Here is a 16,906-nt window from a genome sequence, read left to right on the forward strand (position 1 = left end):
AGTGAGCAGTCAAATGGCAGACACTTATCACAATCCTGTAAGTCTAGTCAAAACTAATGTTAAAAAAGTCCAGTACAAATAAAATCTGAGTAGAAACCAGACGTTAACTATCGAGAAAGGCCAAACGCCATTCAAGGTCTGAAGTTACAGTATTATCTGTTCAGGACATACCGCCCTATTGTGAAACCACGTAAATATTAACCACTTCTCCCGAGCATTGGGTTAAAGGGAACACCCTGGTGCTTACTGTTCTTGGTCACTATTCTGTATAATCACTTGTTTTGAAAGTCAGGAGATCTTTTTGTGTTGATAAGATGGTGTTGGGTTGCTGCTGAGGTCTCTGTAGCTGAAGAGGAGAGAGTAAGGCATGCCCGGTGGATGTTGGGCATGGTGGGGCTTGGCTTGGAGGACTCTACCTGTAAACACTCTCAATATGAACTGGAGAAGGCCATCGAAGTACTGAACACTCATTAAGATCCCTGTACAATTATTTTGGTGCATGATAGTGAGTTTATAGAATCATTCAGGCTGGAAAAGACCCTTGGGATCATCGAGTCCAACCATCAACCCCACTCTACAAAGTTCTCCCCTACACCATATCCCCCAACCCCACATCTAAACGAGTCTTAAACACATCCAGGGATGGTGACTCCACCACCTCCCTGGGCAGCCTATTCCAGTGTCCGACCACTCTTCCTGTGCAGAATTTTTTCCTAATGTCCAGCCTAAACCTACCCTGCTGCAGCTTGAAGCCATTCCCTCTTGTTCTATCGCTAATTACCTGTGAGAAGAGACCAGCACCAACCTCTCTACAATGTCCTTTCAAGTAGTTGTAGAGAGCGATGAGGTCTCCCCTCAGCCTCCTCTTCCTCAAACTAAACAGTCCCAGCTCCTTCAATCGCTCCTCGTAGGATTTATTCTCCAGGCCCTTCACCAGCTTCGTTGCCCTCCTCTGCACTCGCTCCAGCATATACCACCGTAGTTGTCTTTACTCCAGCATCTCCTCCGGGAGCTGGAGAGCAGGCAAAGGCTTCCAGGTCACTTGTAACTTCTGTTGACTAAAAAGGGATTTCTTCAGTAGTTTTCATTGTAACGAAGGAAAGAACAGAAAAATGCTCTGCTGTGATGCGTTGCTGTGAATGACAGGATCGGTCAGGCTGAGGGCATCCCGTAACGTTGCAGAACGGCCCTGGTTTGGTTGAGCTTGGACAAACTGGAGCTGCTGCCAGTGCAATGCAGCCTGAGTAGCAGCTACGAGTTCAGCGGGGGTGCATCTGACCGGTGACTCACTAAAACCAAAGTAAATTGCAAGAGTATTCACAAAACTGTAGAGGTCACGTCGTAAGGCCAAACTGATGCAGAGAAATACCCTGCCCCCTCAGGCAGCTTGCGCGACAGTCTGGTCGTGATGCCCAGCAGCCTTAAGCTCAGCCGCGTGGTGTGTCTTAAAGTAGAGCTGTGGCTGAGGTGATGAACTTTTCCTAGGCTAGAACGTTGGATCCAGAGTTGGGTTTTCCTTTTCCTCTGACTCTCAGTTTGTAGTGTGACGGGATGACGTTTTGCGCAGGCAGGAGTGTGGTGGTGCAAAGGATGCCCGATGGACCACCGCTCCCCGCTGTGCCGTTTGTGCCCAGGTTGTGACATATCCGGATTCTGTTCTAATTCCAAACTCTGGCTTTGCTGGACTTCATCATATAGCAGTTTTTTTTGCTACCATTTTTTATGCAAACTGTTGATGTGTGTGTGAGGCACGTTTCTGTATATAACTGCAGTTTCCTAAGTGGTGCTGTAGGTACGCCCTGTAGGGATGCTGTTCTTGTGAACCCCATCACATGCTGTTTGGCCTCTTTCCTAAGATACAAATGCTGTTAATAATACCAGGTGGCACTTATCATCCAAACGCAAAATACCGGAGTTCTTAAACTGCCAGTTCTCCGAAGCTTAACGTTGTAAAGCTTCAAGGGCAAGTCACAGGACCCTTGGAGAGCACTGGGCTCTCAGAACGGCTGGAGGGCACCAAGCCTTGGGACTCGTCTCTTCCCTCCCGTCCAGTGCAGGGCGAGAAGAATGGTGTCTCTGCCTGCGCAATTGCCTGCAGTGACCTGGGTTGCTTTTCGTGTCCTTGATTACCTGGGCACGAGTGCAGGCACAGTATTTTAAAAACATGCCTCTTTCCTTTAGGGTGGGAAATAATCAGGTGCGTGTCTTTTGCCTTCCAGATAGTAAAGCCATAGTTGATGGAAACTTGAAGTTGATCCTTGGCCTGATATGGACCCTTATCCTCCACTACTCCATTTCCATGCCAGTGTGGGAGGATGAAGGTGATGATGATGCAAAGAAGCAGACCCCTAAGCAGAGGCTGCTGGGCTGGATCCAGAACAAAATTCCTTACTTGCCGATCACGAACTTCAATCAAAACTGGCAGGATGGCAAAGCACTGGGGGCCCTTGTTGACAGTTGTGCTCCAGGTAAGTCCCTTCCTCCGACGGTTGGCGTTTTCCTTGCTCGCTGTCCTCGTGGCCGCCCCGCTGTCCCTGTGGGAGGTGGTGTTCACTGCTGAGCTGGAGACGGGAACGAGGATTTCAAGAAAACCTGAGTCCAAAGAGGCCAGCTGTGGGAAGCAGCAACTTGTAAACGACTTGGCCAAGAGAAATACTGGCCTAAAGCAGAATGTGTGATTGCGTTATTGGAGGCGCCGTGTCTGAGCTTTGTGTTGGGTGCAAGGGACAAAGGCGCAAATGCTGGCTCCTAAATGCAAGAAAGGCTTGTTCCCACAGCAAGTGCTAACAACCTTTCAACTTCGGGGCGCAGCAGGAGGCTTCGTGTGTTCTCCTGAAATAGGCTTGCAGAGGGAGCACAGAGCAGCCAGGAGCTGCTCACTACCTGAATTTCAGCGTGTAGCAAGCTGAGGCTGTGCTGCTTAGGGCGAGTAACGTGATGAAGTGTGAAAAAGGCACAGTTTCCTCACCTTCTTGTAAAACGGCCTCGCTAGCGCGATTGCTGGTGTTCGTCTACTGCGATCTGGGGAGCTGTGGCAAGCAGTTGAAACTTTCTTTTCCAAATTTGCCGCAGGAGAGGCCGGCGAAACGTAAAGGATGGCTAGATGTATTCGTGCTGACTTCAGAGTGGTGTCTTGCACAGCTTAAACGTAAAGCCGTGCAGTTGTGTGGCTGACGGAAAAGCGGTACACCTTCAGTCGATGGGCAGGGTGGGTGGGAGCCGTTCTGAACTGGCTGTTACTGCCTGTGCCATAAGGGCCCCTGGAGATGCTGGTTGTTGTCTTAGAAACATGTCAGTGAGCAGAGCGTCCCTGTCTTGTTTTGCTTACTTCTGCGAATCTTTGAATGTCTTTCTGTATAGCAGTGTAAAACCAGTGGCTGTGGAGTTCATCCTTGGTTTCTTCCGCTAGGGAAGCTCCTTTGAAGGTAACACCTAACTGAAATGTGCTTGCAGGCCTGTGCCCTGACTGGGAGACCTGGGACCCGAAGAAGCCCGTTGACAACGCTCGGGAAGCCATGCAGCAGGCGGACGACTGGCTGGGTGTGCCACAGGTAAGGCTGTGCCTGCGGGAAGCACAGCGACCCAAGCTTTGGATTCACGACTAGCTTCAACGTAGATTGAGGAAAGCGGGTGAAGTTGCTTGGACGCTTCCAAAAGTTACAGTTTACTCGGGTGAAATTGCCCGAGAAAAGGCAAATTGTAATGAAACGCACTGTTACGTTTCAGAGCTCTGGTTGTAAGATTTTGTGTAGGTGTCTCCGCTGAAGACAGCTGGTGTTGCAGCATCTCGGGTAGGGAGAAAGTGCATGTGCCTGCTTTGTTAGCCCACGGAGCGAGTTTGTCTTGCTGCATTGAATTCCACAGAAGGAAAACTCACTGGCTTTGGAAATCACCTGCAAAGATGACTTCCATGCAGGGAACAATGCATTTGCAAACAGGATTGTTTTCACGCTGGTAAAGTTGTGCGAAAGCGCTGAAGTCTCTGAAGCTGCCGGAGCAGCTTGTGTCGTGGGAGCAGGAGAAGAGACTGGTCACACGTTTCACGTTGCAAGCGCTGCATTTCAGAGCTTGAGCGCACAGGATTACGAACTGCTAATTCTTTCAGTTGTGCCCTTGTTGCTTTTCCAGGGGAATATAGCTACCATTGTCTTGCCTCGCTGCCGTTCAGTTTGTCACGGTCTCCTGAGAACCCCTTATAACCAAGGCACAAAAAGCCCCCGCACCACATTCGGAACATAATGAGCTTCTTGATTTTTCTTGCCGTGAGATAATAAATGACGTTGTGTGTATCAAAGGGAAAACAAATGTAAGAAGTCACATTAGCATGCGGGAGTTTTGAAATGTAGGACTGTTGCAGCTCTGTTTCTGCGTTGCCGTGCGGTAACCAAGCGCTGGTACAATATACTTAATTGCACTGTCTTTCAGGTTATTACCCCTGAAGAAATTATCCACCCTGATGTGGATGAGCACTCTGTAATGACCTACCTGTCCCAGTTCCCCAAAGCCAAGCTGAAGCCAGGAGCTCCTTTAAAGCCCAAACTGAATCCAAAGAAAGCAAGGGCTTATGGCAGAGGTAAGGACTCGGTGAGCTTAAGCTGGGGAGAGCATTTAACTCTTCAGAAAGCTGGGTGGGGTTTTTTGCTTATGTTGAACTCCAGACCTACTGTAACTGACTTCAAAGTTTCACTTGTATGCTCTTGGTGTGGTGCCTAGTTTCAGAAATACGTGGATATAGTCCAAAAGGCACTCCTAGTTCTAACATGTAAATTCCCCAAAGTCTCGGAACCTGTTTTGCGAGCTGCCAGCCTCCCAGTCCACAGCTGGAAGAAGTAGCATGATACGGGGCTGAAACAGCCTTGGCGTGAAATCGAAGCCAGCAGTATTGCTGCTGCCGGTGGTTGATCTCGCGGTGAATGCTTCTTGTGATAAAGCACTCCTTCAAAAAGAGGAAAAACCGCTTTAGATCCGTGTATATCTCTGAGCAGCCTCTCCGTAGAGGCAGAGTCTCCCGTTTCCCAGGCTTGGTGGCAGATGCGTGTTAGGGTTGGCTAATTCTAAATAAGATGTTTGAATTGATCTGTAGGCGTGAATACTTTGTTTGCACACGCACAAAGGTGGGTTGGTAGCCCTTCAAACACTAAATAGTGCCAAGCTTTTGTTGTAGAGGCTGTGCTTGCTGATTGGAAGGACTTCCCCATAGATGTTTATGCAACTGGAGACCTACGTAGGCAGTCGTATTTTTAACTTGCCTTTTGACGGATAATTCCTGTAACTGCTGAAGTGGTTCTATTCTAGGTTGGAGTACAGTCACAACTGAATGAATAACAGATTTTTACCTTTAATGTGCTTGGTGTGTATCAAGGCGTCACTTACACATTACACTTTGTTCTCATTTCCATCTTTTTTTTAGATCTGGGGCCAGGTGTGGTCCTTCGAGATTTTTAGAATTAGTGGGTTTCAGAATTGGGTGCATAGGAGTGTAATGGAAAGAAACAAAACTTTCCTTGTTTTTTTTTTTTTTTCCCCAACCTGATTTTCCATTGAAACTTAAATAGTGGAATGAATGGACACGGACACTGTCTCTGCACTGACGAGCAGTCGTAGTAGTCAGAAGTGGGTTTAGCACTTACCCTACTTGGGGTGTATGTCCTTCGTCGGTGTCTCCCCCAGCAACCCACAGTACATAGACACGTTGGTCAGATCCCAAATACGTGGACTACCTACACTCCACTTACTGTGGAAATGACTGGCCAGCCTGCCTCGGACTATCAAGTCGGGCTTTACTCATGTTCTTATTCTTTCAAAAACTGGAATTATTTTATTGTCTGCTTTTGTGCATGGAGTGCTCTGGAGCCATAGTAATGGAGGTCATAAGGGGTGAGCGGCTCTTCTTAAAAGATTGATGTTCTCCCAAAGTTGATTGCCAAAACAGAGTCGCTGAGTATAATTGACAATGGTGACTGCTAACGTCTGTCAGAACCGAAAGGTGACTCCAACAGCAAGGGCCTCACTGCCGAACTGGGCAGGGTCTGTTGGACAAATGAATAACAGGTCTTCATGCTTCCAGAAAAAGGTGATTGTCAGGTGCAAAGTTGGTCAGTCTTAGCTTTTTTTTTTATTATTGCTTTTTCACGTACTGCAGTAAGTTATTCCTAACCTCCTACCGTGAGCCGTGGTTGCAGCGCATCACCATGGTTGTGCTGGTGGTTGCGCAGATCATCACTGGCGCACCGGGAGTTCTCATTCACCCAGCCAAGGCAGATGCCTGAGAAGAGAGTAAAATCTGGTAGATTAAAAGCAGGCTAAGAAAGTGCTGTGACTAATGCTGTCCTGGCTGAAGCTGTCATCAGGGCATAAGCAATCCTTCTCCTTGGGCTTGCAAGAAGGAGCGACACTTAACTCGAATACCATGTCCTAATGCTCGTGTGGTGGACTGAAGGTACGCGGAGCGAATTTATAGCTGTTTAAACTAGATGATAATCTAGGGCTTAGTTTGAAAGAATGAATATGTCAATTGTTAACACCTTATCAGAATGCTCAGATTTCCTAGTAAAAACATGATCTTCCTTGCATTGCTCTCAAGTTATTGTTTCTGAAGATAAACACGTTCAGGAATTCTGTTGTTCACAACCACTTCCTTTATAATCTATCAGACGTTGCACTTTCCACTAATTGTGCTATGGGCAGTAGTGCCCACGGTTTTATGAATAAGCCGAGGTATAATTCCCTTGGAAGGAAGGGTATATGTGTTTGGGCTAGTCCGGAACCAGCAGCTTTGGGAAGTTCTTCCGCCCACTCAGTCTGACTCCACCATGACAGGTGTCATGACCTGGGGCTAAGTATGGGGAGATGATGAAACCCTGCTGGTAAAAGCACGCTGTAGCAGGCCCTGTGCTGGAGAATAAGGAAACTCTGACTAAAAGTGAATTGAAAGTGACACTGAATTGCAGGTTTTTCGTGGTTTAAAGAGATTCCTGCGTGCCATTTGTACAGTGTTCGCTCTGGCAAAGTAGGTTGAGCAGCTTTCAAAATAAGAAATCTGAGCAGTGCCTGTACAGCTGAGTTCTGAAAATGGAGTAAAATGAGTCAGTATAGGCAAGAACTGCCTTGCTTAAATAAGTCTCTCACCCCTGGCTTTAGGGTAATGCCTTTACCAAAAGGCTTCCCAAAATTTCTCTCCCGCCTCCCTGGTTGTCCTTCCTGTGGTGCAGCACCATTGCAGCAGCATTTACCCGTGTGAAGCAGAGCAGCTCCTAGAGAGCAACTCATGGACGTACCCTGCTCGCTGTCAGCGTCGGCTGGGCACTCACCATGGGGTGACCCTCACCGCGTTGCTCTGTCAGATGGGGTAACTTGCTCTCACCTGAAACCAGATGCCGGTCAGGCTCCTGACTCGACTGGAGATCCTGTGATGAGCCGAGTGCCAATGAGTCAACCAACTATTAAAAATGGTTGTATTATAAAAGTAGGGTTTTTCATGAGCATGGTGTTCTGGGCAGCTGGTGAAGGGGTGTTGTGCGGCAGATGGGGGCAGCTGGTGCTGGGGACTCGTGCGGGAGGACGGGTTGGACAGCTTGTGGGTAGTCTCTGCACTACCTTCTGGGTTTTGTAGCAGCAGCTAATGCCGCTGTGCCTCGCAGGGATTGAGCCTCATGGGAACATGGTGAAGCAGCCCGCCATCTTCACGGTAGACACCATCAGTGCTGGGCAGGGGGACCTGATGGTCTTCATAGAGGATCCAGAAGGGAACAGAGAGGAGGTACGTATGTTAAATACTTTGTGTGGAAAAGTAAAGCTGGTCTGAACGCTGAAAATTTTGTAGTAACCTTCATCTTTCACAAGTGAGGTCTTAACAGTGGAGTTATCTAAAAAGAGGTTGGAAAAGGAAAAAAAAAAAATCTATCAAAAGTGCAAGCCTCAGTCTTTTCCTCATAATTGCCTTACTGGATGAACTTGAAAAAATGTCACTATCTGCAACTAAGCAACACAACTCCAATGTCCAGTAGTTGCGGTGCTTTAGGTTGACTGGCCAAGTACATTCTGACACGCTTTTAGATAACACACATCACTAAATCACTGTCTGCCCTTACTCATTCTGCAAGAATGGCTTAAAGCAGCTATTTAGATGCCATGAATCATTTTGAGTTAAAATGCTGGTTTTAATGTTTATAGAAACTTCTCATCCAAGTGCTCCACTTGATCATGTTACAGCATTCCAGAAAAATACAGCTGTACGTTGGACTTAACGTCTCCTCAGTTTTGGCCTGGCTTAGTAGAGCAATTAACAGCAAGGGAGAGGGCTGGGGAGAAGGTAGCTTGTTCCGTCTCATGTAAGGACAAAATCAATGGGGTTTTTTCCATATGAGAAGAGGAGGTAGCAAGTGTCCCTGCTCCCACAGAAACATGTCGCTGATATGGATGACTCTGGACATAGTTTGCGGTATCAAGCGCTATCCAGAAAAGTCTTATGGCTGGTATGCGTAGGCACAGCTCAACGATGGATGTGCTTTCTCTCCTAGGCGAAGATAACACCGTCCAGTGACAAAAACAAGACCTATTCAGTTCAGTATCTGCCAAGGGTTACTGGACCTCACAAGGTAGGTTGTGTGTCAGTAACCAGTATTCTCTTGCTAAATGAGCTGCTGTGCTGGCTGTGAGCCCCTGAGGGCTGCCAGGTTACTGACGGTGTAACAGCCACTCTGGGCAGCCTGAGGAAAAGGTAGCCTGATGTGGTGGCCTTGGTCCTCAGTCTGGGCTATCGGGCTGCCCCCTTCTCAAGGGGGAAGGGGGTGTGTGTGTTGGGAGAAAGTGTGTGGGTGTTTGGGTATGAAGTCGCACAGCTGGCTCTCCTCTCATGTGGGGCCGCTTCTTGCAGCTCATGAAGCCAGTTTTGTGGGTTGTCACAGAGTCGCAGAGGAAAGTACCAGGTTGTTTCTGTAAGGCGTTTCTTTGCTGATGGTGTTGTCCACCATAGGGGTTTTACAGAGAAGGTTTCCCCACCCAGCTCTGTCCCCAGGCGCCTGCAGAAGCAGGTTTATGATGGGTGATCCCATTGCTTGGCACTTGCCTGAATGGATGGTCTTCCAGCTGGCCTGGAGAGATAAATGCAACTTCTGCTGCCACTTCATTGCTGGGTGGTGATATGCCACTTATTGGCCCATCCAGATTCAAGCATCCCCGCTGGTGGGGCTGGCCCTGTGATCAGTAGCACTTTAAGGAGGTGGCCAGCAGTTACGCTGCATGGGCAGGATGAAGGTTGTGGGACGGATGGTGTCTCTCACCTCTGAGGCATAGACTCTCCGTGCTAGGTATGCAGGGGCTTCACCCCTTGCTTGGCTCCGTGGTGGTGATACTGAGCTCTGTGTGGGTCGGGGCTGACGCTGTCTGTCTCTAGGTTTCGGTCCTGTTTGCCGGGCAGCACATCTCAAAGAGCCCGTTCGAAGTCAACGTTGACAAAGCCCAGGGAGATGCGAGCAAAGTAACAGCAAAGGGACCGGGACTGGAGGCGACAGGGAACATTGCCAACAAGCCTACCTACTTTGACCTCTACACAGCAGGTAAGCAGGACGAACGAGTGCCGAAATCCTGCAGCTTCCTCAGTTGTGAGGAGAACCTAAGGCTTGGAGGAATAAAAAAACTGAAAAGGGGATGAGGACTTGCAGCCCCATCAAGTTCAGAGGCAAAATAATAGCTCTGGAGGCTTCAGCTGTGTGTGAAACATGTGAAGTATGGAGCTGGGCTGGGGCAGGAAGGTGCTAAGCATTACCCAGAAATTTGCCATGAAGTTGCTGAATGGCAGCAGGCGAGTTCCTGGCTGGTTTCTTCCCCCAACTCATTTTAAACAGGGATGTGAAATGCCCACCTCTGAAGGATGAACTGTGAGCAAACTGTAAACGCTTAACGTGTGCTGTATTTAGCTTTACAGAAAGAATCTGCCACAGTGCTGCTTTGAGTTCATAGTTCAATGCCAAACTGGTTTCAACCTCTCTTGTACTTATTAGAGGGCTACTATCTTCACGAGGGCATCTCCGTCACGTGGCTTGTTGCCTGCTATTAGGCCAATGCTGTAGCCTAGAGGAACGAGTCAATAAGATGCTACAAATGCTAATTCATTTAGAACAATGCGAAACTACTTAGAGCAGTTACTTGAAGTATTTAAGCACTGAAATATGCTGAGTAGCATATTTTAAATTGCCTCCTGCCTGAGGGTGCTTAGAAGTAAAATTAAATGTGGTTATAGCGAGGGGAAGTGTAATTGGGAGAGGGAGCGGTCTGACTCATGTAAAGACATGTCTGGCCTCTGAAAGCGTCTGGAAAACTGTTTTTGTTGCACGATGAGTTGAATAAAATGTGAGAGGAGCAGGTGTCTGAACAAAAGTGGGGGTACGTATAGTCCGGCAGGGAAAGATCCTTGTCCAGACCAGCGTGCGCATTGTCTGAGCTCTTAATCTAAACCGCTTCAAAGCTTGAGAGGTGGAACAGGCTGGTGAAGTTGTGGGCTAGTCCGTGATAGAGGCGCTGCAGGGTGGCAGCAGTAGGGTAACCAGGCTCGGTGTGTGTTCAGTGTTATTATACTGTTGTGAAACGCTGTGAATGGAGCAGCAGAACCCTGTCGGTTTGATGGCTTCATGGAGATGCCACCATCCCGTCTTGCCCCCCTCCCCACTGAAATGCCTGGTGGCTGTCAGCGGAAGCTGAGCATTCGGGCTGCGCCTAGGAATGGCGGCAGAGGAGGGGTGGCTGAGCCCACAGAGCCGGCTGTGATCCTAAACGCAGCCCGTGTTGCTGTGGGGAAGCCAAGGCTCAGCTGGGCTTGTTTCCTTTGCAGGTGCCGGTGTGGGTGACGTCAACGTGGAAGTGGAGGATCCGCAGGGGAGAAGCCTTGCCGAAGTTGCAGTAGAGGATAAAGGCAACCAAGTCTACCGTTGCACCTACAAACCTGTTCAAGCTGGTCCTCACATTGTCAAAGTGACCTTTGCTGGGGAGGCAATTCCCAAAACTCCTTGCACTGTTCTCGTCGGAGAGGGTATGCTTTTTAAAAATACACCTAAATGTAGATGGCCACATTTTACTTTGGATGTGATCACAGAATACACTTGAATCTTGCCTTGCACCTTCTCTGTACCTTTCAACATCTTAGACCCGATGCGGTGGGTCACCTGGGCATTCCCAGGGTGAAACAGTGCTCTCTAACAGTAATACGGCTTTTGTTGCTAGAGTTTCCTTTCTGCCTAGACCTCCGAATGTTAAGCTGCCCTTTGTATTTTTTTGAAGTGTTTTATGCAGCTGTGCAGTGTCTTGCTGTTTTCCACCTTTGTTCCTCAGATGACTATATTTACTGGTTTCCTCCTTAACTGACACCTAACTTGCTTTCTGTTCCATCCTTACGTGCTCCTACGCTTTTAGATCTCTGCTCATCTCTCCTGAGCTACCCTCCATTTGTGGAATTTTGGACTTCACTGCTAATGGCTTCATAGTTGGTAAGAGGTGTGCAGGATGCTCCGTCATGTTTGCTTTTCGTAAGCTTCTAGCCTGCAGCTTGTCCCGGCCAAAGTGGTTTTTGGTTTTGTTGGGGTTGGGGAAGAAAGTTGCGAGTGAACTTGGTGCGTGACCCAGGCAGTGAAACCAGCTTCACCACGAGCCGCCTGACTCAGTTGTGCGAGGGCTCTGCGAGCCGTTCCCACTCCGTGTTGGGCACGCTTCTCTATGCTCCCACCGAGTTTTCAGGGCGAGCAGATGGCACGCGATCTTCGCTTACACCGTCCGGTGTAGGAGGCGGAGTGATGTTGGCTGCTGCAGGGTAAAACTCGTAAGCTATCGAAACGAGTGAAAAAACCTAAGGAGCCGCTTGGCAGACTTGTGCTCCTGCTGTAAGCACGGCATATTTTGGGGAAATGCATGTTGGGTTTGCACCGCTGGGAAGCTGTGGTTATTTGTAAGTCTCTTCAAACCCTTCAGGTCTCTGGAGTTGAAGACCCCGTGGTAGTGGGATTGTGTAATGAAAACTGTTCATAAATGTGTGTTAGCTGATTTACGTAGCCACTCTGCTGGCCCGGAGAAGCACTTGGAGTCAAGGGGTCAAGCGTAAGCTTAACCTCAGCCATATGTAACCTCTTGCCCCTGCCCATGGCTGCTTTGGTCTGCAGAGGGCTTGATGGCCTTGCTTCTGAAAGTGCGAACTGCGACAAGCAGGGGGTTTTGACACGACATCTCTTAACGAAGCACGTGCAGAATTCGTTTTTGCGAATAGCAGTTATTCCAGTCAGGTGCTTGTGAAGGAACAGCATTATTGTGCTATTCACTGGGGCTTATCTGCACAGGCAAACTTCAGCCCATGCTGCAGCGTGCCTCTCAAAGCGAAAGGCATCAACGAGGCTGTGCCTAGTATGGTGAATATCCCTATGTGACGGCCGTGTAAGAGTTCTGTATTGATAACGGGCATCAAATTGGAAATCAACAGGGCTTTGGGGTTCGCTTTAATTCTAAGAAATGGCCCTTGGAGGGGGTCAGTGTTGCCTGGCTGCACTGAACGCTATTGCCTGAAAGCCGTGGGACATAGGCAGCGGCTGAGCAGACTCCCGAGTGTCTGCCTTAATGCTATAACCTTAAAATTTGCGCTGAAAGCTAAGCGGTGGTTGCCCTGAGTCAACATTGAACTACAGGTTGTTCCAGGCTGGCTAGGCTACGTGTACGTTGAGAATCAAAGACAGAATTGATGTCTGAAATTCCCTTGCAGCCTGCAATCCGAACGCGTGTCGTGCCACCGGTAGAGGTCTGCAGCCCAAGGGTGTCCGCATGAGGGAAACGGCTGACTTCAAGGTTGATACGAGAGCAGCGGGGAGCGGAGATCTCGGAGTGACTATAAAGGGACCGAGTAAGTGTTCGGGTGCATCTGTGCTGTGGATGCATTTTGGAGAACAGGGAGGAGGGGGGACCGCAAAGGGAAGAGCAGTAAGGAGATGGTGGCCTGATGGAACTGGTGGGATTTGTATCCCCATAAAAATATCGGATTTCAGAAGGGTTTTCTGGTACTTTGTGTCTAGTGTGAAGGTTTCGATCTGCAGGGCTGGGTAAGATTACGCCTGGTTTTAGGTCTCTCCATTTCAATGCGTATTGGTTAGCAAAACGGAGAAATACCACACGTCTGCCTGCCGTGGCCTCCAAGCTTTATGGGTTCGCCTTGCAACTTCATCTGATCTGTGGGAGCAAGTCACGCTCCAGGGTCTCTGGCAGGGTGGAAATCCTGCTCTCGTAAAGCTAGGAATGGCTCAGAGCAGCGCTCCCGGGTGCTCGGGCACATGAGCAGAGGAGGGAGAAGGTTGAGGGAACGTGTAGGCTGGCATGGAGACCTTCTCCCAGGATCCGTCCTCAGGTCCTTTGCTGTGACCTGAGCTCTGGATGTGGGCTGGGGCGATGGGAGCGGCGGTGGCCGCTGGCTCGTGTGTGGGGCTCCTGGGGCTGCCAGCGGCGGCGGCTGCTCCTCTCGGGGAGCTGCCGTCCTTGAGCCCGTCACCTCCCCCCGGCTGGGACGGCATTAAAAGGTGCATTGTGTTGCCTTCACCTCCCCACGCACAGTGCTCTGACTGTGTGGCTTAATGCGGTTAGAGACGGGGCGGGGAGGGGGGAAGCAACAGACGTATCAATGTAAATTTTAGTGTATTAAGCTTTTCTCCCTAAATTCTTCATCTGGAAGAAAATGAAAAGTAGGCATTCCCCGCATAGTTGTGGTTGCAAAGTCTGACAAATGTTAAGCTTTTTTGTTTTAACATATGACATGCATCATACTGCAGACTAAGAAAATAAAACACAAGGGAACCTATTAAGTCTGGTAACTTAAAATACTTTCTGCTGTATTTCTTCTGGAAGTGTTTGCTGTCTTTGTCCTAGAGGGCAACTAGAACTAACTTCCCTTATAACCTGACCTTTTTTCCTCTGGTGGAAGAAATTTATTCTTGCAAGCTAAAATAAATACTAGAAAACATGAACTTGTCTGAGTAATTGAAGGCAGGATGGAAGCTGTTAAGTTTAATGCTGAACTGATCTTTCAACAGAGGGCTTGGAGGAGCTGGTGAAACAAAAAGGCTTTATGGATGGCGTATATGCATTTGAATATTATCCAGCTACCCCAGGGAAGTACGTTGTCACGATTACATGGGGTGGGCACAACATCCCAAAAAGGTGAGTTAGAAGTAGCTTTTTTGGAGTTTTTTGTGCCCTTTCGTGGGTTGTGTGCTTGGTGGGCTTTTAAAGCAATGCTGACCCTCAAAGAAACTCTGACAAAGTTAACGGCAAGCAGTTGCTACAACAGTTTATCTACAGCCTGGTTTAGGGCTGCAGCGGCTTGTATTGGGAAAGCTTTGACGAGTGATTCACATCAGTCTTGCTAAACCCAAAATGATGAATACAAAAAGTGATAAAACTTGGTGGATCACGCAGCTTGGACTTCGCTGTGAGTTTTTTTTTGAAGGGATCTGTTCTTTTAGTGTCCAGGGCTGCAGCAAGCAGTGCAAGCCAAATAGTTGACGCTCAGGATTTGTGGTGCAAGACGTAAGCACGTGATGGTTTGGATGACCTCTCTGCTAGAAAGACAGACTGCTGGGCACCGTGCCACCGCATGATAGCTTCTCTTAATTTGGGAAATCCAATGTAAAACCTCATTAAAATGCCTGGGGGGAAAAAAAAAAAACATGGATGCTGTTTTTGTCCTCGTTTCTAATCCCGTGCTTTGCTTTTCTCTTGTAGCCCCTTTGAAGTTCAAGTGGGTCATGAAGCAGGTCCTCAGAAAGTGCGAGCCTGGGGGCCAGGGCTGCACGAGGGGATTGTGGGCAAATCGGCTGACTTCGTGGTAGAGTCCATTGGCACAGAAGTTGGCTCTCTTGGTATGTTACGTTGCTTAGTTTGTCTGAAATATTTATATATTACAACACTAGCGACACGCTCATGAGAAACAATAGCTTTCCCAGCAGTGAAAAAACATGTAAGATGTTTTGCTCTAAACAAACTTACATCAGAGTATCAAAAGCAAGTCCTGGAGACTGGAACACGTATGCTGGGGAGTGTTAATCTGTGGTTTTGCAAGATGAGATCCAGAAGGGAATGATGGATTATTTCCTATATTGCTGAAGAAGGGTGATAGAGAGCATCAGGCGTTGTTATGGCTAATAAAAAGCAGTCTGGGGAAGTGGTGTTAAATTAGTAGCCACCACAAACCTAACATGAGGAACCTACTTGTTCCTTTTTCAGGCTTTGCAATAGAAGGCCCTTCTCAGGCTAAAATTGAGTGTGATGACAAGAACGATGGCTCATGTGACGTGAAGTATTGGCCCAAAGAGCCCGGTGAATATGCTGTGCACATCATGTGCGATGATGAGGACATAAAAGACAGCCCTTACATGGCCTTCATCCGACCGGCTTCAGGAGACTTCAACCCAGATAAGGTGGTGTATAAAAGCTCACCCGTGGCATAGCACGTCATTGGTATCCACAGTAGAGGCCTTTCTGAAGGCTTCTGGTGGCAGACCTGACCCTTAATCTGTCTCTACTTAAAGCTCTGAATTCGCCGTGCTCCAGCCAGATATTACTCAGCTTTTTCTAATAACACTGTTGTGGTTTTGATTTAATGTAATGAAGACTTGCTGAATTAGTCCAAATCCTCAACTTTCACACTAGCCTCTACTTGTATCCCGTGCTTCATGGGTTTTGTGGGAGGGGGAAGGTCTTCAGAAATAAATCACTTAGTTTTACTTCTCTTTCTGAACTGCAAGCTAAGGCTCTTGGGGTGTTTTTTTTAGGTGAAGGCTTACGGCCCGGGCTTGGAGAGGACTGGCTGTATAGTGAACAATCCTGCTGAGTTCACAGTTGAAACCAAGGACGCCGGGAAAGCACCTCTGAAGATGTATGCGCAGGTAAAAAGCCAAAGGCAGCTCTGTGGAACTTCAGCAAAAGGTCTTTAATACAGTTGAGAAAAATGCCTTAAGTATTTCTGCTCGCTTACACACCACTTATTTCTGGGCATGTGTAATTCTCTGAGAGCTCTGTGCTTTGATCTGTGAATGTAGTCAGGCAGCAGACCTCACTCAAGACAAGGTGACTTCTCCCTGGCATACGAAATACATGGCTTTTCTTACTCACTTGGAGTCTCTTCAGCAAAGCAAGCTGTAATTTCCTGGAGTTGTCATTTGGAAGCACGCGAAGTGCCCCTGAGCTTGTTAAAATATGTGTTGTTAGGATGGTGTTAGAAATGAGCAAGTGCTAGATGAGGAGGACTTACAGGAGTGCAATTTGCATGTTTCTTCGGTATTTCTGAGATGCAGTTCTGGAAAAAAACCCCACATTTTGGAACAGTCTTGGGCTATTCAAGCTATACAAACATTTTTAAAGTACCTGAACCTTCTGCTTGTATTACTGCTTTTTAGGATGGAGAAGGAAACCCTATCGACATCCAGATAAAGAGCAAGCCTGATGGTGTGTTTGCCTGTTCCTATGTGCCGGTTAAACCAATCAAACATACAATTTCCGTTGTCTGGGGAGGAGCCAACGTGCCCAATAGCCCATTTAGGGTAAGTAGAGATGGATAATTACTAGTTCTAGCCAAGTAGGACGCTCGTGCTCACAACTACTCGTCATTACAACTATGATGATAAACCCCTTCTGTGAACTTCAAGGAGGTGTGCCCTTCTGTTCCCTTTTTTTAGGAATCTATCCACTTGCAAAAAGCTTTCTGCTTTTACAAGCTTAGACATCGGAGGTCTCCTGTCGGTCCAGCTGCAGCCTGGGGGAGTTGGGGCAACTAGTTCTTACCTTGGGACTGTTTTCCCGTAGCCTCTGTCCAAGCAATGGACTTGTGATTTGATCTCTTTGACTGTGATCTCGAGCGTGAGAGAGATGTGTGATTCTGACCCTTGTG

General features: G+C 48.1%; 1 protein-coding gene across 5 annotated transcripts in view; it reads left to right on the top strand.

Annotated features, from left to right (window-relative positions):
- The window catches only part of FLNB (filamin B), a 75,952-nt gene that overhangs the window by 23,845 nt on the left and 35,201 nt on the right, over nucleotides 1-16,906 (top strand). For all 5 annotated transcript variants that reach the window (XM_074602370.1, XM_074602366.1, XM_074602368.1 and 2 more), the window contains exons 2-14: nucleotides 2,220-2,468; nucleotides 3,454-3,551; nucleotides 4,426-4,573; nucleotides 7,641-7,759; nucleotides 8,520-8,597; nucleotides 9,395-9,557; nucleotides 10,829-11,026; nucleotides 12,737-12,874; nucleotides 14,052-14,178; nucleotides 14,743-14,879; nucleotides 15,244-15,437; nucleotides 15,792-15,905; nucleotides 16,416-16,559. In XM_074602370.1, the coding sequence (XP_074458471.1) occupies nucleotides 2,220-2,468; nucleotides 3,454-3,551; nucleotides 4,426-4,573; nucleotides 7,641-7,759; nucleotides 8,520-8,597; nucleotides 9,395-9,557; nucleotides 10,829-11,026; nucleotides 12,737-12,874; nucleotides 14,052-14,178; nucleotides 14,743-14,879; nucleotides 15,244-15,437; nucleotides 15,792-15,905; nucleotides 16,416-16,559 (1,907 nt within the window). The remainder of the gene's footprint in view (nucleotides 1-2,219; nucleotides 2,469-3,453; nucleotides 3,552-4,425; nucleotides 4,574-7,640; nucleotides 7,760-8,519; nucleotides 8,598-9,394; nucleotides 9,558-10,828; nucleotides 11,027-12,736; nucleotides 12,875-14,051; nucleotides 14,179-14,742; nucleotides 14,880-15,243; nucleotides 15,438-15,791; nucleotides 15,906-16,415; nucleotides 16,560-16,906) is intronic.

Source organism: Larus michahellis, chromosome 10, assembly GCF_964199755.1.
Source record: "Larus michahellis chromosome 10, bLarMic1.1, whole genome shotgun sequence".
NCBI lineage: Eukaryota > Metazoa > Chordata > Aves > Charadriiformes > Laridae > Larus > Larus michahellis.